The sequence below is a fragment of the Sclerotinia sclerotiorum genome, genomic scaffold (genome assembly GCF_000146945.2).
Source record: "Sclerotinia sclerotiorum 1980 UF-70 scaffold_11 genomic scaffold, whole genome shotgun sequence".
NCBI lineage: Eukaryota > Fungi > Ascomycota > Leotiomycetes > Helotiales > Sclerotiniaceae > Sclerotinia > Sclerotinia sclerotiorum.
The window spans coordinates 691,070-712,624 of NW_001820825.1; the positions used below are offsets into that span (position 1 = coordinate 691,070).

Sequence of the window (21,555 nt, forward strand, 5' to 3'; positions counted from 1 at the left end):
GAAGTTGATTCACATAGACATCTTCACAATGGCACGGGACGGAACTGGTGTTTTTGGCGACGGGAACAGTTGTTTCTATGCGCTCATAGGAGATCCGGATATCGGACGCTTCAATCATATAAACTTGATTTGACACACTAGACTTATTAGTGCATCATTAGATACTGTGCTCATTGCAGGCTGAACCTTGAACATTTAGTTTATCTCACTGACTGAAACAATACCATCGTAAGTCCTTGATCATGAAGGCGTTGGAACGAAAATATATAATATATGTATATGTGTGCGGGTGTCTGTGTATGTGTGTGTGTGTATGTAAGATTAATGATAAAAAAGGTTATTCTCGACCTCAAGTAATCGTAATCTCTTGGTCCATCACTAGATACTATACCATGACCTCTTGATTTTCATTCATGTAAGATCTTACAACTTAATTCCCATAATTCTTTGGGATCTAGTGGCAGCCGTTCCGTCCGATCCGTGAGCGGAAGAGAGGGGTGGTGGTGGTGGAGTGAAAAGGTACTGGTGGGTATGACTTCCAATGATGACTTACGTCAGAGAAGAAGCCCAAAAATTCACAGCTTGGAAAATGCTTCAATTGCTCTAGTACCGACCAACACCTAGAAATTATTGATAGGAATAAATATCTCCCATTCTTCATTGCCATCCAATTTATACTCTCATTACCTACCTAGAAATAATTTTACCCGTCAATTGTCTATTCACTACCTACTATCTCTTTAATATTTCCCAGTTTCAATTCGAATTATGAACTTCAGTTATTAATACTCGAGTAGAGAATAGTTGTCACCAGAAAGTGTTATGGCATACATAAGAATGCTCCTGCGGCAATCCACCCCATCTCTTGGGAGAGTTGGCATAAATAAGTCTTTATTACTTCGCAGATCTTTATATTCCCCTTTCAGCCAAACTCCATTATCATTCAACTCTCTGCTATGTCGAAACCTTTCTACGAATCTAAAAAGATCTCTGGCAGCTATCACAAATCAAACGAGATGGAGCAAGTTTCCTATAACACGAAACGTTCGATTTGTATCCGGTAAACCTTTACCCCAGCGACGATCGAAAGCTCTAAACTTTCTATACCGATCTGCGGCTTTACTTGGAGGTTCATTAATACTTTTGGGAGTCGGTGTTATTGGATTCTTCGTGTATGATGCCACGACATATCGCGAAGATCTCACATACACGGATATCTCCATTTCGGAGCTCGCATTATCCCCGCGGACAGGAGGTCCTAAGAACTTACCTATTGCTGAAGTTCAAATCGACGATGATGATACTGAAGAAATGCAAAAGCAGAAAGATAAGCCAAAATTGGTTATTCTCGGAGGTGGATGGGGAAGTGTTGCGTTGTTGAAGACTTTGAATCCCGATGATTATCATATCACTCTGGTTTCACCAACAAATTACTTCCTCTTCACACCTATGTTACCTTCTGCAACTGTGGGTACATTGGAGTTTCGTTCTTTAGTAGAACCAATTCGACGGATTATTACAAGAGTTAAAGGTCATTTCATAAGAGCTACAGCAGAAGAAATTGAGTTCTCGGAAAAGTTGGTAGAATTAGTAGGAAAGAGCCCAACGGGCAAAGAAGTACGATTCTATCTACCATACGATAAACTGGTCATAGGAGTTGGATCAACAACAAATCCCCACGGTGTGAAAGGGCTGGAAAATTGTCACTTCTTGAAAGATATTGATGATGCTCAGAGGATTCGAAATTCCATTTTGACCAATTTGGAATATGCGTGCCTACCAACAACATCCGATGATGAGCGGAAGAGATTACTTTCTTTCGTCGTTAGCGGGGGTGGTCCTACAGGAGTAGAATTTGCTGCTGAATTATTCGATCTTCTTAATGAAGATCTCACAGCACACTTCCCTCGGATTCTTAGAAATGAGATATCCGTGCACGTTATTCAAAGTAGAGGCCATATTCTTAACACATATGATGAAGCTGTTTCCAAATATGCCGAGGATCGATTCGCCCGTGATCAGGTGGAGATTCTGACCAATTCCCGAGTCAAAGAGGTCAGACCCGATAAGATTTTATTCACTCAAAAGGGAGAGAATGGCGAATCTATCATCAAGGAATTACCCATGGGATTTTGTCTTTGGTCTACGGGCGTTTCGCAGACTAAATTCTGCCAAACAGTATCTGCAGCACTTGGCTCCTCACAAACCAATCGTCATGCGTTAGAGACTGATACCCATCTCCGTCTAAATGGCACACCTCTCGGGGATGTCTATGCAATTGGTGATTGCGCAACCGTTCAAAACAATGTTGCAGATCACTTGGTAACCTTCCTTCGCACTCTTGCATGGGAAAAGGGTCAGGACCCAGAGAAAGTTCAACTCACGTTCCGTGACTGGCGAGATGTTGCACAAAGAGTACGAAAGAGATTTCCTCAAGCAGCTGATCACCTCAAACGTGTCGATAAACTCTTCCAGGAATTTGATAAGGATCAATCCGGAACTCTCGATTTTGGCGAATTGAGAGAACTTCTCATGCAAATAGATAGTAAACTTACATCCCTCCCTGCTACCGCCCAAAGAGCTCATCAACAAGGTCAGTACCTTGGACACAAATTCAACAAAATGGCAAAAGCAGAACCGGGAATGAGGGTCAATGATATGAGGGATGGTGATTTGGATGAAGCTATCTATAAAGCTTTTGAATATCATCACTTGGGAAGTTTAGCATATATCGGCAATTCCGCAGTTTTTGATCTCGGTGGTGGATGGAGTTTCGCCGGAGGTCTTTGGGCGGTTTATGCATGGAGAAGTGTATATTTTGCTCAGAGTGTGAGTTTTAGAACGAGATGTTTATTGGCTATGGACTGGGCTAAGAGGACACTTTTTGGCAGAGGTATACTTCCCCCTAGTCATTGAGATTAATGAGTGTCATTGAATAACTAACTAACTTGTGAAACAGATTTGATGAATTGGTAAATAGCCTAAGGTTTGACAGAGCAAGGTAAATGGAAAAGGACTGCGGTGGTGATATGTATTCTGCAATAATTTGGAGGGTGGATAAAAAGTTCTCATACGGACGGCATGGTACTGGTAGTGGTACTGGTAAGTATCTAGCTAAAGGTATTCCAAAAACATTATATCAAATAAAAGAATAAAAGAAATGATTTTACCAAGAATTACGCAGGCTGAAATGATTTTTTGTTCTTTGAAAGGGATAGATAGATGTATTCCTATAATGGTCTTTTTTGGTTTCTTTTTCACATGTAGTAAGATTATGTCTATTGTCTTTAATAGGAAAGATAACACTTCCTTTTTTCTTCTCTTCTCTTCTCTTTTTATATAAATAGTATGGAGGGAGGAGTATTTGTATATTTTTATATTCGGATATTTGGAAAGTCAGTTTGTTATGATAGGGTGTATGAGGATGATGCGCGCAGTGAGGAGTGGGTATGGTTTTAGAAGTGATAATAGGGTAGGATGAGCTGGATGGGTGGTCTTGATTGAGGAAGTTTAGGAAATTTGGGAAGTTTGGGAAATTTAGGAAGTTCGAGTAATTTTGAAAAGATTGAAAGATTTGAGGAGATTGAGGAGATTGAGTATAATTTCTGAGCTGCTCGCTTGGTTTACATTATATTATATCAAGCACCTATGTTATTGTAAGATTATAAAATTTCATGACTATCTATCTATCTGATCTAACTATCTATACATTTCGTTCGTTCGTTCGTTCCTTTGCTCGTGAATCCATGTGTTTATCGTTCTCTTCGGTATGTACAATGTTTATGTATGAGATGATATGATGATATCATGAATGAAATGAAAAGAAATAAAGTCCCGCTGTACTTTACACCCCACCCCCACCAAAACACCGTAATTGATCATTCAAAACCCGCATGAACATCAACCAACTCTTCCTACCTAGGTAGGTACCTACTCATACCCCGCCAACTAACCCCACATCCCTAGAGCTTCCGCACTAACGACTAGCTACATTGCACTCACCCTAACAAAACCTACAACAAACTATCTTCCTCATCCCAAATCACGCTCGTAACCTGTCCATCCACACTCGACGCATCCTCAAAAGTACCTATCTGAATATCCGCCACAAACTCCCCAAATAATCCCGTCTTTGTATCTCGAGTCACGATAGCCACTCGCGCACTGCGTTGAAGAGCTACGGCGACGAGGGTTCCTGCTTTATTCATGGACATTTGACGGGGGAAGAAACCGCCTGCGGGGAGGAGTTGCGAGAATGAAAGGGAGCCGATAGTGGAGTTTTCGGAGTCGGGGCTGGAGTTGATGGTCCAGGTTTGTAGGGTGTCCGAGGGAAGAGCGGTGTTGTTTAGTGGGTGTACGGGTGGTTGAGGGATAGAGAGGATGGTGGCGTTGCGGGCGCTGGTGAGGATGTGGCGGCCGTCGGGCTGGGCGCTTGTTAGTTTGTGTTTGATTCATGGGATGTGAGATTTATTTCTCATGGTTAGAAGTTGAGGAGACTTACGGTGATAAGACATTCAGCAGCCGCGGCACCCTCGGGAGTGGTTTGATTTCCAAAAATACCGTGAGTGTCAATCTTGGTAAAAGTCATACCAGCAGTGGCATTCTCATAAGAAACAGCAAAACTCGTAACCGTATTTCCCAATTCGGACACGAGATAAAAGAATGTTTGATTGCAGTCAGTCACGTGGAAGGCACCGTGACGAGGACCAGAAGCTGGTGGTGCTGTGTAGGGGGTTTTTTCTGTGAGGAGAGCTGTCTTGGGATCAATGGAGAAGACGCGCACGAGATCGGCGCCTAGATCGGGGACTACAATGAAGTTCTCTGTTGGGTCGAGGAGGGCTTCGTGGGGGTGAGGCGTTAATTGTCGTTTTAATGGATCGGGGCCGGGACCAGGCATGGTAAAGGTTATTGTTTGGAGTGGTGCTAGCGTTCCATCTGCTTGAATATTATGTGTTGTAAGTGAAGCTCCGCTACTGTTGGGTTGGTTAGTACGTTGTATTCAGATATAACTTTAGATATCTGAATGCAAAACTTACTAATGGGCAGCAGCCAAGGATTTTCCTCCGTTGAAAAGGACGGAACTGACAGGTCCATTGATGGTTAATTCATTTCCCAACAAACTCAGACTGCCATCATCACCGACTGCGAAGCTCGAGATACTTCCGTTGACGACGCTTAAACCTTCATTCAAACAATACAAGATACCATTATGAGGATCCTTGTGTAACCAAGATGGATTATCGGTCGTGACATTATTGACGGATAAAGTATCGAGAGAATACGACCCATTTGAAAATTTCGAAAGTTGTAAAGTACTGATCGTTCCCACATACGAGGAAACAAATAGATTAGCGGTAACGGTACCACTAACAAAGACGTTTCTCGGATTAAAATGCATGATGAAATATGTGTATATGTATTCTACGAAACAAAGTGTAGGAAAAACAAAAGTCGAAGAAAAGAAAGGAACTTGAGGCATCGTAGGTATTTAATCAAGGGCCCTTGAATCATCCATCCCCCATCTTAGGGAATTATTATGGCTGTATGAATGTTTAATATATGAAGGCGGGGTTTCGGTCACTTGGCAAATGAGGATTCTATTGTATACGGTGAATGGGTTATTGTGATACTTGGTCATCTGGAAAATATAAAGGTTATTAAGGTTAATACAAATGGGAAAAACGGGAGGACGAGACACGAACCCAACATTCATCCATTCACCGTGCATCCCTCCATTTATAAAACTTTCTTAACTTTCTTCTAGGTAGGTACTGGTACAATGGTACCGTATAAACTTCCCAAGTTCATCTATACCCAAACACGCTAATCCTATATCAAATAAGGTTATTTCTTGTTCCTGATGAAGAATTGATTCAAATGGATACTTTTTAATCTATTTTTTGCTCGGCCCCGGAAAATCTAGGGTTTAGTTTGTTGGAGTACGCGGTATCCCTCATTTTGTGATATTTATCCGGATGATTCAGATAAAGATACCCGCGGATGCGGTTAACTGCCTAGGTACCGGGAGTAATATGAAGATTAGTGATTAATAATCAAGAATGTATTATAATTTACTTAGGTATTAAATCCTTTTGTATAATTTTGAATGAATGAAATTGAATATAAAGGAGAATTTCATTTTCATTGTATCTATCCCGGAGGTCGCATAGGATATAGATCCTCGGTATCTTTTCCTCCGATCTGTACCCGGCATTCCCGAAATGCTGAATGACACGTGATTATATCCCGCACCGACAATGAGAGGGATTCAAACCGAAGAGTCCGGACCTCGAACTAAGTAAACAGACAAAACTCTTATTGGTACCTACTCTTCAATGAAGAAATCTTTGTATATTCAATAATAAAAAGTTCACGGTCAGTAATTCAAGATAACGAGTAATCTTTGATCATTGGCTATAAAGGCTCGTTTACGTATACACATCAGATATCTATGACCGGTCCAACTTCCAGCTGCAAAGAGGCTGATATCGATACCTCTCGGCACGCCAAGGAAGGAAGCGAGCGCCTCCCCTGAATTGACGTGGTTTGCTGTGAGTATAAAACGAAAGAATTAAAGATGTGAGCTCGAGCTTGAAGATTTTATCCAAGGAGCCCTCTCTCTTTTCCTTCAAACTCCAATACCACAACACATATTTAGCCAGATTGGCAAATTGTGTCAATACCTCCATAGGCATTCATATAAACTTCACCGACGATGATTGAATCAACGCCCTGGCCGTCACCCGGAGGACTAGCAGCCAAGCACATACTTGAAGCGTAAAAATCGTAACTTTCTGCCCATCCGTCGACTCCATAATCTGCACTGGTCTTCGAAGCATTGGCATCCTCATCGAGTGCCTCCGTATACATCCCACCCTCCTGCATGTTTTCTCCATATGTATTGAACGACAACCAATCAACTTCCTCCGATTGGCGCTTCTGGACACGAGTAACGTTGTTCTTGAAATCAGCGAATCCATTGAGTATTGTAGGCAGCGTTTCTACTGCTCCAACCGCAGTCCGGATGACCCCGTTGTCATTGAGCGTGACCAGTCTTCCCTGCGTCATATTCAAACCAAGCAAAGGCGAATTGGTGTAGTTGCCACCTTCCAAGGTTTCGATCCAGCTTACGGCGACGAGGGTCGTGTTGTGACTGTCGAGCATTCCACCATATGTCAAGTTCAGAGCCAAGGTATTATCAGCATCGAAAACATGGGCAGTTCCGAACTTGGGGTTGATAATCCTCGCGTAGGAGGCACGTTTGCCGATGGAGGCACCGTCACCCTCAAATGTCCAACCAGCCGAGTATCCATATGCAGCAAGTCCAGCCGCAACAGATGATGACAGCACTATGAATTCGTTGGTCAGTAACATTCTGTGAAGAAATTTGATTCTGTGATATGCATACCTGCGAGGGCACCAGCGGCAATACAGGCGCTAACAGGACCCGTGGCTGCTGGTACACCAAATAATGCTAGCCACATTGCAGATGAGCAAGATGCACTGGCAAGTTTGGTACCGACACCTGCTAAGGCAGTAAAGAAGGCAATTCCGGACCCAAGAAAGAAAGGCGTCCATGCCCGGGCAGCTATAGCTTTTGGAAGAATCATTATGAAAACTGTTGCTGGTCGTCTCGTTTAAACAAAGACTGGCTCGCTGGCTTGATGATATATACTGACGGACTTGTTCAGCGTACTGGAAGTTGACTCGAAGAAGATAGCAACGGATGTCTGATGATGTTTTCTGAGATGTCAGGAGCACCTTTTATAGACTTCCTGGCTCGCATGGTATCTCGCCTTCGCCCTCTTTCGAGTCACTTTCTCCCCTCCCTTCTCGGATCACACGGCGACCGATGTAACTTTGTTTTTCTGATCGTATTGATTCTCCAACCAAACTGCACTTGCAAATCCACTCCCGCATCCACTTTCTGATACAACACCTTTGCCTCCATCTCCTAGACTCCAGTCTATCTTTTTACCCTGTGTATAATATTTCTTACAATATAATTTTCCCGTTATGACGTCTCTTTCCAAGGGCCTACAGTGTTAGCTTTCGAAAATCCGGTTCAAGATGTTAGCTCGAAGGTAGTACAGTTAGTACAGAGCATCTAGAAGCCCACCCCCAAATCCACTCTCGAATCTATCTGTTGTCACGACTGTTGAACCAACAGTTTGTTCTCCATCCTTCAACTTTATTTGTTATCTTATCCTTACTTGATATTCAACAACTAACTGCACTGTGCATGAGGGAGCCGCAACCTGGTCCCGTCTCCTGTAAAGACGATAGATTAAGGAAACCGAGTCCGAGTCTTACACACAGTAATCTAGACAAGCGACAAGAAAGCTTAAGGCAAATAAGCCCTAACAGGAGCACTATCCCAGAGCGAAAAGCAAAACAAGTAATAGATATAACTGATAGTCAGTAAAATTTGCGAAAATTGGAGCTTTGCGTGGGGCGGGAGAATGGTGCTTACCTTACTCCAGTTTATCTTACAAACTTGTATATTACCTTCCTTATTGCAAGTCTTCCTAGCATATAACGCCGATATGGAGCCTAAGTCTAGGATTCGAAGATCGACTGTATACCGAGATCAAAAAAAGATGTGTAGCAGGAAGACAACATTAGGTAGATGAGGGACCATAGAATCCGCTTTTCCTATCTGTAAGCGGATGTCCCACATTCACAAGCCGGAGAAAGGCTTGTTCTTGTAAATATGAAGAAGGTTGTCTTATTATTGGAGATACAACTCCTGACTACATAGACCCACAATCGTCTTGCCACATTGAGCCTAATACCGGATACCGGCAATTAGTAAGCGAGAATGATCTCTACACAGGTTGCGACAACTTACACCTTTGTATTATTCCTATCTTACGAATTTGACCAAAAATTCATATAACATTCCATCAGAGAATTAACCAGGTTTCATATTGGACTCACTGCTTGATATCATGACACCAAGATTGCCCGCGCTTTCAGCCACTTCTAAGGATGTGCGTGCCTATATTTCTCGCACCCTCGTAACGAAGCTAGGCACATCACCAGATATTGCAGAGGAAACTGCCAAATTATGGAAAGATGGGCGGGGCGCAGAACTTTATGACTTCACAGAACGATCTTTCAGAGCACTTTTTGGAGAACAAACTGGCTGGTCTCTCTTTCGTATCGTTCATGAAGAAAAAGTTCAAGATTGGAAACAATCGATTGTTGGACTGATCAGCTCTTGTAAGTCTTTATCTGTTATTGAGAAGTTTTGCGGAGGTTACAATTGCTAATGGTTGCTTTGATTTCATAGTCACTATGTTTGGCGCACTTACTGTTACAATTTGCCTTATACTTCGTATTCTTTTGCAGTGTACTTCAAAGGCTGCTTTCCCTTACGGCTTCAAAAAAGGTACGATTTCTCGCTGTGAATTTTGAGTATGAACCTGGAGTTAATTCTGTGGCAGTTGGTCTTCCACTCTTTCAGGCATCATTGGTTTTAGGACTTTCCATGATCAACTATGGTCTTCAAACACCTAGTTTTAACAGTGATGCAATCTTGGTAGGCGGTATGATGATAAGTTTTCCTACAGTGTTTGGAGTGTACCTGTGTTCACTTCCCGAAGTGATACGAGATGAGGAGGGAAATAGTTTAGGATATGCTTTGGTCGCTCCAAGTTGAGAATTCGAGGAGTGCAACTTTTACACTCTGTGTTTGAAATTATTTCTTTTTCAGATATTGGGTTAAAATCCACTGTACCAGGAATCAAATTTCATTTTCGCAAAATTCCCGCTGAACAGAATCAGTATAAAGTGCCATTGATCATCATAAGATTCAGATGTGGAAACCATACAGCCTTGGCTCGGTATTATCCTCTCAGTTTGAAAGCTGCGGAGAATCAATTTAGCCATATCAGACCTGATTTTTCCCTACAGCTGACGATTCAATCATGTGTATCTGACGAGCAAGTAGTGGTTTCCTAGCTCCCCGCACCTTTCCTTCTTCCCCGCTAGTTCATAATCTTGAATGTACGGAGTAATACGATTCGACTTTGCTCCATAGTATCCTCTGACACAAGACTTCCAGTGGATATAGCGCGGTGGCAGACTAAATAGGACTTGTTGATGTCTTGGAATCTGAAAGTATCAGATCTCTGAAAAGCAGTTAATATTTGTAAAACGTTCCAATGCTTGATCACATCATAATCATGATTATGATGTTGTATTGAAATTGAATTCAAGAATTTCGAGAAGCAATCATGTCACGATGTAGTCACGGCAATGCCCGCTCCGCTGTTTTATGGTACAGGGCGGCTGATAACCCTTGGCTTTCGGGACTACTTAGGCCGCCCCTCTTAGCTTCATTATGGCGGCATCAGTGTGGCTTGAGATTTTTGTTTGATTCAGCCACATAAATACATACAGCCACAACAAAAATATCAAGCAGAATCAGCGGGACTGAGCAAATGCCAGAAGTCCGATGCCAATGGGTCCGCAATCGGTCTGAATTTTGAAACCGGTGGGGTGAGGATAAATATTAAGGTCAACGTTAATATTCTGGCCCAGCGTATCATTTCAAGGAGAGCTTTCCCGTGCCTGTAAGCAACACCGTTACCTAGTAGCTAGGCTTGATGCCGAGATGTGATGCAGCATATAGCATCTTCCAAGCTGAGTTGCTGAGAGGTACCTGCATACAGTAAAAGTGCCTTGTCTTATAATTGTTTCTGGCGTGGGGGAAGTAGTGATCTTACACATGTAAACATATACTTATTTTGCAGTACCGATCTACGAGCCAAACAAAATGAAAATTATATCAGTAACAACTTCATCCTCGGGATTATAGAAACGCAAGTAACAACGTAATGGTGATGGAAAATAATAACTCCCGACAAATGAAGCAGTGATGGATAAAGTCTTAAGGAGACAAGACAGGGAACGTCTCATTTACCTCATTCTCATTGCTTATAAATACTTATTAAGTAAGGTAGGTAGGTAGGTACCTTACGTCATGACAATATCAGGAACCCAACACCAATGTATAGAAATGTAAATATCTGGAAGCGTCATAGTTATTTTGTGTATCTATTTGTACCTAGAAGTCAATCTACATTGCAACTCAAAATAAGATTCCCACAAACCTTGACACGATGGCGCCAAAAATTTTCATGTAAGTTTCGAAGTTACACCATCCACCAGCAAACCACCAATTAACAACTTCAAGCACAGGAACCACAGGTTACACTGGCGGTGATGCACTCTATACACTTTACAACGCACATCCAGATTGGGAGTATACAGCATTGGTGCGAAACTCCGATAAAGCAGCTCCAGTAGCTGCTGCATTTCCTAAAATTCGTTTCGCATATGGGACATTGGATGATGCTTCGATTATTGAACAAGAAGCTGCCAAGGCGGATATTGTTCTGCGTAAGTTTGATTGGCATCTTCATGTATCCTGAAAATCGCTAATTAAAACTCGTTCAGATACCGCAGATTCTTCTGACCATGAAGGCGCTGCGAAATCTATAGCCAAAGGGATTGCCAAGGGTCACACGAAAGAAAATCCAGGTTACTGGTTACACTTGTCTGGAACCGGTATTCTCTGCTGGAAAGACATGGAAACTCAAACCTATGGTGAACCTCCTTCACAAGAACCATATGATGATCTTGAAGGCGTTTCGAAATTGACCAATTTACCCGATACTGCTTTCCATAGAGAGATCGACAAGATTGTTTTGGGGGCTGGATCCGACGGCGTAAAGACCGCTATCGTATGCCCACCCACAATCTATGGTCCTGGTCGAGGTCCCGGAAATCAGCGAAGTCGTCAGGTATATAATTTGGTTCAGATTACCTTGCAGAAGAGTCAGGCTCCTCAACTTGGAAAGGGCCTGACGGAATGGGATAATGTGCATGTTCATGATCTCAGTCAGTTGTGGTTATTACTCGCAGAAGCAGCCGTTGCAGGACCCGGACCTAACGATGCCGAATTATGGAATGAAAAGGGATATTTCCTGGCCGAGAATGGTCATCATGTGTGGGGAGAACTATCCAAACTAGTTGGTGAAGTAGCATATGAGAAAGGACTTATTAAAACGAAGGAAGTGGCACCGATGAATGTGGAAGAAGCTAAAAAACTGGCTGGATTCGAAGCTGTGTCTTGGGGATTGAATTCTAAAGGATTTGCAAAGAGAGCTAGGAAATTTTTGGGTTGGAAACCTACGGGAAGGAGTTTGAAGGATGAGATTCCTTTTATTGTTGATTCTGAAGCGAAGAAAGAGGGTGTGATACCTGGACATGCTGCTAAGGCTTCTGGTAGTGCATAATTGTGGTAGTAGGGAAATGTTTTTTTTTTCTATAGCTTCGCGGAATACGAAAGCTTAGATTTTAAGTGGTGATCTTTAACCTCCTGCTAAGTTACTTCCACTAATGACATTGAATATGGGATGAGTCAATAAAAACGTAACACCAAGCATGCTCTAGAGACTCTCAGCCTTCAGCCTGTCTTGTACGACCGAGATCTATTTTGAAGCCGATGTAGATGTTCGTCAAAGATGAGTAAAAAAAAGTTCGACTACATTGGAACGACATGATGGACGAAAATGACAAAATTGCGTGGATATTTCCTGAATTACCAAAGTCTCAAGACAAGATTCCCTTGATTGGCAGGCAGAACATAAACAATAGCCGAACAACGCAGTCTTCACATGTAGTGTGATGCAACCCAAAGGTCTTGTGCCATGCATACCAGGTTCTTCCCCATGTCTGAGATGCATGTCAGTGTTGCATTGCAGTGTAGCTGCAAGGTATGACGATTACGAAATACCGTCATCGTCATTGTGAATATGATCGGTAGATGAGGGGGAAAAGGTATCAGAATCTCTTTCCTTATCCCCTCTTGCTTTTCCTTTCACAGAAATATACTACGTCTCATTTACCATATAAGTGAGTTTCATAGGAAGCTATTCCCTGCTAGGTACATACAATCTTACAAGATCCAGGTTATACACATATCAATCGAGTAAACGAAACGAGGGTCATTACCATCACACAAGGAAGGAAAGTACTAAGATACAAAGGTGCTTCACCTGGTTTGTGAATGGTAAATGGGGTTCGCTAAACTTCAACGTCACATAAGATTACATGCGAGGTTACAGCTTGATCACACCTGCCGTTTTGATATAGATTCGAGCTGAACCACTCTTTTCGATCTTTGCATTCTATCTGTTGTAACTTCTGTAATAGGTAGGCACGATATGACAAAGCTAGGGTTCTGTTGTGTACGGTTTTGAGGTAATTAAGTGTCTTTTTTGCGCGATTAATTTTCTGTACACTTACAACTATATCCAACAACTCTCTCGTCTGCAAAGTCGATGATTTGACCCCATTGACAAGCAGCCTATTTTTTAAAATGCTAGAGTTGTAATTCAGGTTCTTGTTACATGTTGTACACTCTACTTTCTTCCTGATACGAGTTTTCATATTTTGTTTCCTGCTCTTCCCTACCACCTCGCCCCATCGACATCCTTCAAATCTCAATAAAATTAGGGCATCAAAAGCTTCTTATGAGCGAGTGACAGTTCCTTCCTTTGGAACATCTTTCGTATCTTCATTTTACGATCACGAATCACCGAATCGCATACATAAATAATGGCTACGGCAGCTGCATTGGCAGGATCTGCTGGTGTCCCTCGACTCAGCGGAGAGACTGCTGATGCAATTACATCTGCATACGTTCAACCGCAGCATAAAAAATATCACGATCCTTCTGTCACTTTTGAGGAATATCATTACTATGCAGGTCTTGCACGCGCGGAAGAAGATGCTAGTGCCAATAATGATATAGGTGATACCACTTTCTTTTCTCTGATTCTTCCACCGAAGAATCTCAGCGGCCAAGCTCCAGTAAATTCTGCGGCTGCGGAGGAAAAGTCGAACGGGAATAGAGAGACTGGTGAGGAAAAGACGGCCGCGGAAAGAGATGTACATGAAATGGCCCATGGCGATCGTGCGACGGTCACGAATGATGAGTGGACAAATGCTAGTAGGGCTTTGAGGACGGCTACTTGGTCGGCAGTGTTTTATCTGATTACTACGGATATCTTAGGTCCTTTTGCCGTTCCGTGAGTCTCTGAAAATCTCCCACTATGATGTATAATCAACTAATATCATATCTGCTAGTTTTGCACTGGGTGCACTAGGTTGGGGACCTGGTATTGCACTTTATACCGTATTTGGAGGATTGGCTGTATAGTAAGCGAAGGAACTCTCGATAACTGTGCTTGAACCCACACACTAACAAATTTAGTGGTGGATTTCTTCTATACTACATGTTCCTCGGGCTTGATTCCCACCAATATCCATTGCGAACATATGGAGATATAGCATTTCGGGTTTATGGAGCCCCTGTTCGGCACGCAGTCAATATCCTTCAATCTATTCAACTTCTATTCAATGTTGGGGTGATTGTTGTTGGCAATGGGCAGGTTGGTTTTTTCCATTTATGAACATCCTCCTTTTCTAGACTTTGGAAGCTTTGTCGGACTTGAGTATCTTGGTCGCATAGAAGCCTCAAGATTGCAAGATAGACTAACGAAGTCGTAGGCGCTTTCTCAAGTTGCAAAGTTCAAACTCTGCTACGCGATATGCTGTCTTGTATTCGCCCTTGCTGGCTTTTTCCTCGGCCAAGTTCGCACGTTACAGAAGTTCGGTTGGCTAGCCAATGCAGCCATCTGGATGAATATGTTCATCATATTCTGTAGCATGGGAGTCGTTGCACATAGTGCACCAAATTACCTCGCTGTAGATGCTTCAGCTGGCTTTGCGCTTGGTGGTGGACTCGTAACCCCAGATGCTGCTGGCAACTACCCTCCCGTTACAACATTTGGTCATCTTCCTCCTTCAACGAAAGGTTTCACTGGTGCTGTGAATGGCCTCATGCAAGCCGTTTATGCTTATGGAGGAGCTATGTTATTCACAGAATTCATGTCCGAGATGCGCAAGCCGCGAGACTTTTGGAAGGGTATGATTTGCGCCCAAGCATTTATCTATATTCTCTACATGTTCTACGGATGTTTTGTCTATGGCTATCAAGGTCAATATGCCGTGAATCCGTCTTATCAAGGGTTATCCCCCTATGCGTGGCAGACGGTTAATAACGTAATTGCGTTCATCTCGGCCCTTATCGCAGCTGGCCTTTACGGTAATATCGGCATCAAAGTCCTATACAATAACTTATTTGTGGACTTTTTGGGTGCCCCACCTCTTAGCTCACATAGGGGAAAGTTGCTTTGGATGAGCATTGTCCCCGTTTATTGGTCTATTGCTTACGTTGTTTCCGCTGCCATCCCGAATTTTTTCGGTCTCTCATCCCTCGTTGCAGCTCTTTGTATTCTGCAATTCACCTACACATTCCCGCCTATCCTTTACGTAGGCTACTGCATCAAGGCTGATGCTATTCTCGAAACAGAAGGTTTCAATCCTACCACCGGTCAAGTCACACTTACAGATACGGGTTTCAGAAGAATCTTGCGAGGTTTCAGAAAGAGATTCATTTTGAACACCTGGAATATCATTTACTTTGGTGGTGCGTTGGTTACGGCTGCTTTGGGCGCGTACGCTGCGATTGAGGCATTAATCCAGGCCTTTCAGGAGCCCCAAATCACGGCCTTTACATGCAGGAGCCCAGTGAATGCTGGATAGGAGTAATGTGAGCAGAGGGACAGTTGGTTGTTTCAAGCTGATAGGCATATTTAAATACTGGATTATTCTGAGTGATGAGACGAGACATTCGACAAAGCCCAAATTTATCACGACTCGGCCTCTTTACCCTAGAAGGGAGCTTCAATTGCTTTATACATAGTTCGACAGGAACCACATTATCAAGGTTTCTGATGATGGATTCAGCGGGAACTAGTTTTAGGTCGCTTTGATTGTGCTATATGACAGACTGCTGATTAGATCTTAGAGATAGATTTGACAAAGGTACTTTTAACGACGTGAGAGGGGAGAGAATTTAGGCGGGGGATGCTCAAATTTTGCAATTACATCCCACGTTACTTGCTTTATGTCAGAAACTTATGGAGGTAATATCTTATAAGGAGACTGTTATACAAAGATAGCTGTGTACATGAACTATAAATGCCCTTTTACTTGCAGAAGTGCTGAGAGCCAGGTTAATATTTATGGCGAGTAAATGCATGCTGGCAAAATGCGCTGGGAGTACTTCGTGAATACACCGAAGCAAAGGTTATTGAATGCGCTGCATATATTGAGGTGGCTTGATTGTGCAAATTTCTTCTGCCCCCCGAAAACCTTACCCAAGCATCAATATAATAACATTTATCATCACCATTGTCTTAATAAATTCATGACTCGTATAATAATTTTTCGTATTTTTCGTACCTAAATAGGCTATATACTTCTACACTCCCAAGTACTCAGGTATGTACATATCGGATAAGACAAACAAACCACCATTGCCCACCTCATTGGGTACGCAGTCGAACGAATGCCAAAATGTGGTCAAAATACCTTCTTTCCAAGCAAGGTACTCGAGTAAATGGACGAGAAAAGAAGAGAGATGGAAAAGACTTGGTTTATACCCATGGAAACGCCGTGCGTACGTGCAATGCAGAAAGGACGATGCTGTTGGAATTTTGTGTGATCAATCAATTATTCATTCTTCGTCAGATTCTTCCTCGGCGACCTATTATTTATGTGTTAGAACCAACTAATCAAAATTAAGAATTAAGGGGGAAAAGGAATACTCACATCATCATGGAAAGTCTTTCCCTCGGTCGTCTCCTTAATCATCCCAATTCTAATACAGAAATCTCCAAAATGTTCACCCTCCTCTCTCTCCAATGAATATCTCTTCAATAATGGTTTCATAATTTCCAGAATTTCATCTTCTTTGATACTGCTTCTGTAAAGCTTGTTAAGACGTTGTCCATGATATCCACCTCCAAGATACATGTTATAGGCACCATAAGCTTTACCCACGAAAGCAACTTCTGCTAACCAAGGTCTAGCGCAACCGTTAGGACATCCTGTCATACGCATAACAATGGAATCTTGACGCAGGCCATTTTCTTCAATCACACCCTCGAGCTTGGTGATGAGTTCTGGGAGATAACGTTCGGATTCAGCCATGGCGAGACCGCAAGTCGGGAAAGCGACACAAGCGGAGGATGAAAGACGCATTCCGGAGAAAGAAGTATTGTCAAGCTTATACTTGGCTAACATTTCTTTCATCGCTGGAAGGTCTTCATCAGCAACGTTGCTGAGAATCAAATGTTGGTTACCAGTTAATCTGAATTCGCCCTTGTGAACCTTGGCCACCTCCCGTAAACCAGTCTTCATTGGGAAATCCGCAGTGTCCTCAATACGGCCATTCTCAATGAATAGAGTGAAGTGATTCAATCCAGTCTCATCTTTAACCCAGCCGAATGTGTCGATATTGCTTTGGAATTTGAATGGCTTGGCCTTCTCGAATTCTTGACCCCATAATTCTTCGACCTTGCCCTTGAAAACATCGACACCCATATCATCTACGGTGTACTTGAGACGAGCATGCTTTCGGTTCTTACGATCACCGTGATCACGTTGAACAAGCATAACCTTCTCACAAGCGATGTGAGCTTGCTCTTTGGAAACATATCCAAGGCAGCTTCCGGTTCGAGGATATGTCTTCTTGTTGTTATGGGTAACACCCATACCACCACCGACGAGAAGATTGAAGCCAGCCAAATTACCATCATCACCCTTGATAGCAATAAGACCGACATCGTGAGCATAAACATCAGTGTCATTGTGTGGAGGGATGGCAATAGTGATCTTGAACTTTCTTGGCAAATAAGTAGGACCATATAAAGGCTCATAATCCTGAACAGCGTCACCAGCTACTTGAACCTTCTTGTCGTTTTCATCCTTGAGCCAAATCTCGTGATAAGCAGTTGTAGATGGCAAAAGGTGATCAGAAATCTTCCGGGAGATGGCATAAACTTGCTTGTGGTACTTCGAAGCAGTTGGCAAACTACTGCACATGACGTTACGATTGACATCACCACAGGCAGCGATTGTGGTCATCAAAGCTTTATTGATACCACGCATGGCACCCTTGAGCTTAGTTTTGATGACTCCATGGAACTGGAACGTTTGACGGGTGGTGAGTTTCATGGTTTCATTTCCGAATTCGTTGCTGACATCGTCCATTTGAATCCATTGTTTTGGAGTGGAAACACCACCGGGCAATCTGCAACGAATCATGAAAGAATAGGCAGGCTCAAGGCCTTGTGCCTTACGTTCATCCCGAAGGTCACGATCATCTTGCATGTATGTACCGTGAAACTTGGTTAATTGTTGATCAGCAGCAGAAATGGCCATAGTTGACATATCCTTTAATCCTTCTTCAATAGTACCACGAAGGTAGTTCGATTCAATCTTGATGTCCTCGTTAGTGATGGGTGGGGCTTCAGGTTCCAAACCTTCAACTTTGTCAACTCCAAGGGATTGCCAAATGATAGGTTCCCAGTTTTGGTAACCAGTTTGGTATCCATCTGGATCTTGATCGTCTCCCAATCCAACATCGGCAAGACGCTTTCCGCCGAGATTTGCTAAAACACGATCGAGGTCCTTTCCTGGCTTGTTGTAGTAGTGTTTGTCTTCTTTGCGGGGCCAGTAGTGACTATCACCAAGAGCAAATACAGAGTAATTAACCGATGTGAGGTCCAGATCGGTGTTGTCCTTGATCGCTTCCCAAAATGCATGACCATTTTGTGGGAACTCTCCTTGACCAGCGGTACTCGTTAGGAAAACGATGTTTTCTTCGGTGGCGAGATCCTCGATAGGATAGTCTTCCATGGCCATAACAATTGTCTTCAAACCTCGTGCTTTACCCCTATTGCCCAATCTCTTTGCTAGAGATTCAGCGTTGCCATTGTCTGAAGCAAAGAGAATAGTTAAAGGTGCACCGAGCATACCTTCAAGAAGCTCATTGTATGCATCCTTTGCCTTTCTCTTTTGCAAGGCACGGACCTCGGTACCATAATCTTCGGAAAGATTGGATGAGAACTCGGGATGCTTCTTCATCAATTGAGTAAGATGATTATCACGAGCCAAAAAGTCCTTAAGTTCCTTCTTAATTCGCTCAGAATCCAGGGAGAAGTTAACCTCTCCCTTCTCTTCATTGTCAGGGTTCCACCTGTACAATGGCCAGTAACCAAGATCCACCGCCTTCTTAGTTTCTTGGAGAACAGTCAAAGGAGAATCATTCTCTTTGAAGTAAGGGAGATAAGCAACAACAACGGATGGACCATTAAATTGATCTGCCTCAATCATTGCTTGGAGAACTTGGGTGTAAGAACTGTATACAGCGACAGACGCAACATAAGCATTACCAAAGTTCATGGCATAAAGACCAATGTCCTTCTTCCTTCTCTCAGCATCGGCGGCTGAGCGCTCCGAGTATGGAGTGGAGTCGATGATGAGCATGTTGACATTCTCACCAGATGCAATGACATGGTGTACCCCTGAATTTCCAAGGTCGTACGCCCATGCATCAGAACCAACCAGCCAAGGAGATTCCTTACGGAATAATCCCTTCTTTGCGAGTAACTTTTGTGATAATGCAGACCCATCTGTCTCAAGGCGAGCAATAATTTCATCTGCTAATTCATCATCGGCACCCACAGACCATTTTGACAGCCATGATTTGGGCGCCTCGGTTATGAATTCATTGGATTTTGCCGCCTCCTTAATTTCCTCGGTAAATCTTTGGCGATGCTCCTTTCTGGCAAGCAGAGAACCGAAGCCAAATTCTGGGTTTGAGGCAATGGTCGAAGAGATGCCGGCATTCTTCGAATCAATCTGGTTCGCCAAATGAAGTCTCTTACCAAAAATTTGATCTAATATCTTCATGTAGGCGGACTCGACTTTTGGTTGGCTTAGAGCGTATCCATTTGAAGATTCATTTGGTCCATCAGGGTTTCCAACCTCAAGATTTTGAATTGGCTTCTCAGAAACTAAATTCTGTACAACGCCACGGAGAGCCTGTCGTACTGTGTCTGGTTCAATAAATCCCAATTGGTGTCCAACAATAACTTCTACACCGCCTCCTGGTCCTGCTTTGAGTGTTGTAAGCAAGTCCAAAAGTAATGGTCCCCATTTGGTTGTCTTTCTTCTGATTTGTTCGAGCACAGCAATTCTCTTGATAGATTTAGGAATGGCCTCAATCAGTTTAGAGCCCAGCCATGGCCTATATAAACGCGCAGTAATAATACCGGCTTTTGCGAAAATTTCATCGGGACCTTCATCGATGGCTCGAGCAAACGATCCAACATCTGATCCAAAAATGAACAAAGCATTTTCAGCGTTTGATGGACCAGTATATTCGAAAGGGCTATATTCTCGGCCAACCATCAATTTCAACTGATCCCAGATACCAGAGACAAAGTTATAGATGTCGTCTGAGCTTACGGCCCGTACATTTGGCGAATCGACTGTTGTGGCGGAAGAAGTACTGCTATCCACGCTACTTGCTCTTACTGAAGAAGATTTCGAAGATCCTACAGAAGAAGCCTTGGATGGTACTTCAGTAGTTGTTTGACCTGGTACAGCAGACTCAGCGTTGTTTTCCCCACCGGATGTGACACCCGTCGCAGCGTTCTCGGAAATAGTTGCAATTCTTCCATCATCAGCATGTATGCTAGAACCTCCAATCTTGCTGCTTTGATAGACTCTGACGGAATCAATATTCAAAATCTTTGAAACAACATCAGGGTTTTCGAAATCAACATCGTTGTCACTCTCTGCCGATCTGGAATCAAAGAAATGAATGACACCCTTTCCTGACTTGATAGCAAGAGCATGGGCAGTCACGGCAATATCTTGTGCCTCCTGAAGTGTCTCGGACTGTAAAAATGTGAAGCCAGAATTTCGTATCGAAGTTACCGAGGAGTAGTCAGGGTATTGTGAAGGTTGTAATGAAACGTGGATGACCACTGGGAAGTTTGCAAGACGGTATAGGTGGGGCACTGAAGAAACAAGTATTGAGGAACTTGTGGTGACTGTGACTAGTTTTCCATTGCGGATTGGTGTAAATACTGATAATAGAGGGTCATTGTTGTGTCGGATTGTTTGTATCTGATTGCACATAAGTCAATACCTTTATCTGACATTGGATAGATGTAACCTTGGATTACTGACCTCGGGAACCCCATTTCCACTGGCAGCAACAAGACTTAGATCTTTTCTTCCGGCATATCTTTGTAAATGTGAAGAGAACTCGGATTCAATTGAATGTGCAGGCTGTACTGAGACAATTACATCGCTGGACAAATATGCGATTCTTGCCACTATTCAGTAGAAAATATAGTCAGTATCACAGAATCTGGTGAAGTGGGGGGCGAAGATAGAGGGGAGAGTTGTCGCATAACAAGGGTTGTAGAACTGATAGTACTGATAACACAAGAGCATAGACATACCAGCTTCTTCCGGTGTACGAATCTTTCCAGAAGCCATGTTGTGAGTATGAAAGGTACCCTTTCGATGAGAATGAGAGGAAGTATTGGA

At 42.9% G+C, this 21,555-nt stretch overlaps 7 protein-coding genes across 7 annotated transcripts; 4 read left to right on the plus strand and 3 right to left on the minus strand.

Moving 5' to 3' along the window:
• Positions 1 to 273: 273 nt before the first annotated feature.
• Positions 274 to 2,965, plus strand: SS1G_08382 (hypothetical protein; the record flags this gene model as incomplete). Its single annotated transcript, XM_001590592.1, has 4 exons — positions 274 to 297; positions 798 to 873; positions 998 to 2,829; positions 2,960 to 2,965. The coding sequence occupies 4 exons, from the start codon at positions 274 to 276 to the stop codon at positions 2,963 to 2,965; spliced, it is 1,938 nt and encodes a 645-aa protein (XP_001590642.1).
• Positions 2,966 to 4,013: 1,048 nt separating this feature from the next.
• On the minus strand, positions 4,014 to 5,398 carry SS1G_08383 (hypothetical protein; the record flags this gene model as incomplete). The annotated part of the gene is made up of 3 exons (XM_001590593.1): positions 4,014 to 4,424; positions 4,502 to 4,973; positions 5,037 to 5,398. The coding sequence occupies 3 exons, from the start codon at positions 5,396 to 5,398 to the stop codon at positions 4,014 to 4,016; spliced, it is 1,245 nt and encodes a 414-aa protein (XP_001590643.1).
• Positions 5,399 to 6,376: 978 nt separating this feature from the next.
• On the minus strand, positions 6,377 to 8,244 carry SS1G_08384 (predicted protein; the record flags this gene model as incomplete). The annotated part of the gene is made up of 7 exons (XM_001590594.1): positions 6,377 to 6,531; positions 6,684 to 7,349; positions 7,409 to 7,588; positions 7,676 to 7,730; positions 7,845 to 8,037; positions 8,101 to 8,189; positions 8,233 to 8,244. The coding sequence occupies 7 exons, from the start codon at positions 8,242 to 8,244 to the stop codon at positions 6,377 to 6,379; spliced, it is 1,350 nt and encodes a 449-aa protein (XP_001590644.1).
• A 707-nt stretch (positions 8,245 to 8,951) lies between these two features.
• Positions 8,952 to 9,664, plus strand: SS1G_08385 (predicted protein; the record flags this gene model as incomplete). Its single annotated transcript, XM_001590595.1, has 3 exons — positions 8,952 to 9,225; positions 9,296 to 9,394; positions 9,450 to 9,664. 3 exons carry the CDS (start codon positions 8,952 to 8,954, stop codon positions 9,662 to 9,664), a joined length of 588 nt encoding a protein of 195 aa, XP_001590645.1.
• Positions 9,665 to 10,885: 1,221 nt separating this feature from the next.
• SS1G_08386 (hypothetical protein) lies at positions 10,886 to 12,308 on the plus strand (the record flags this gene model as incomplete). Its single annotated transcript, XM_001590596.1, has 3 exons — positions 10,886 to 10,970; positions 11,209 to 11,409; positions 11,467 to 12,308. The coding sequence occupies 3 exons, from the start codon at positions 10,886 to 10,888 to the stop codon at positions 12,306 to 12,308; spliced, it is 1,128 nt and encodes a 375-aa protein (XP_001590646.1).
• A 1,324-nt stretch (positions 12,309 to 13,632) lies between these two features.
• Positions 13,633 to 15,684, plus strand: SS1G_08387 (hypothetical protein; the record flags this gene model as incomplete). The annotated part of the gene is made up of 4 exons (XM_001590597.1): positions 13,633 to 14,105; positions 14,164 to 14,235; positions 14,291 to 14,468; positions 14,587 to 15,684. The coding sequence occupies 4 exons, from the start codon at positions 13,633 to 13,635 to the stop codon at positions 15,682 to 15,684; spliced, it is 1,821 nt and encodes a 606-aa protein (XP_001590647.1).
• Positions 15,685 to 16,660: 976 nt separating this feature from the next.
• Positions 16,661 to 21,504, minus strand: SS1G_08388 (hypothetical protein; the record flags this gene model as incomplete). Its single annotated transcript, XM_001590598.1, has 4 exons — positions 16,661 to 16,690; positions 16,756 to 20,880; positions 21,190 to 21,338; positions 21,468 to 21,504. 4 exons carry the CDS (start codon positions 21,502 to 21,504, stop codon positions 16,661 to 16,663), a joined length of 4,341 nt encoding a protein of 1,446 aa, XP_001590648.1.
• Between the last annotated feature and the right edge of the window lie 51 nt (positions 21,505 to 21,555).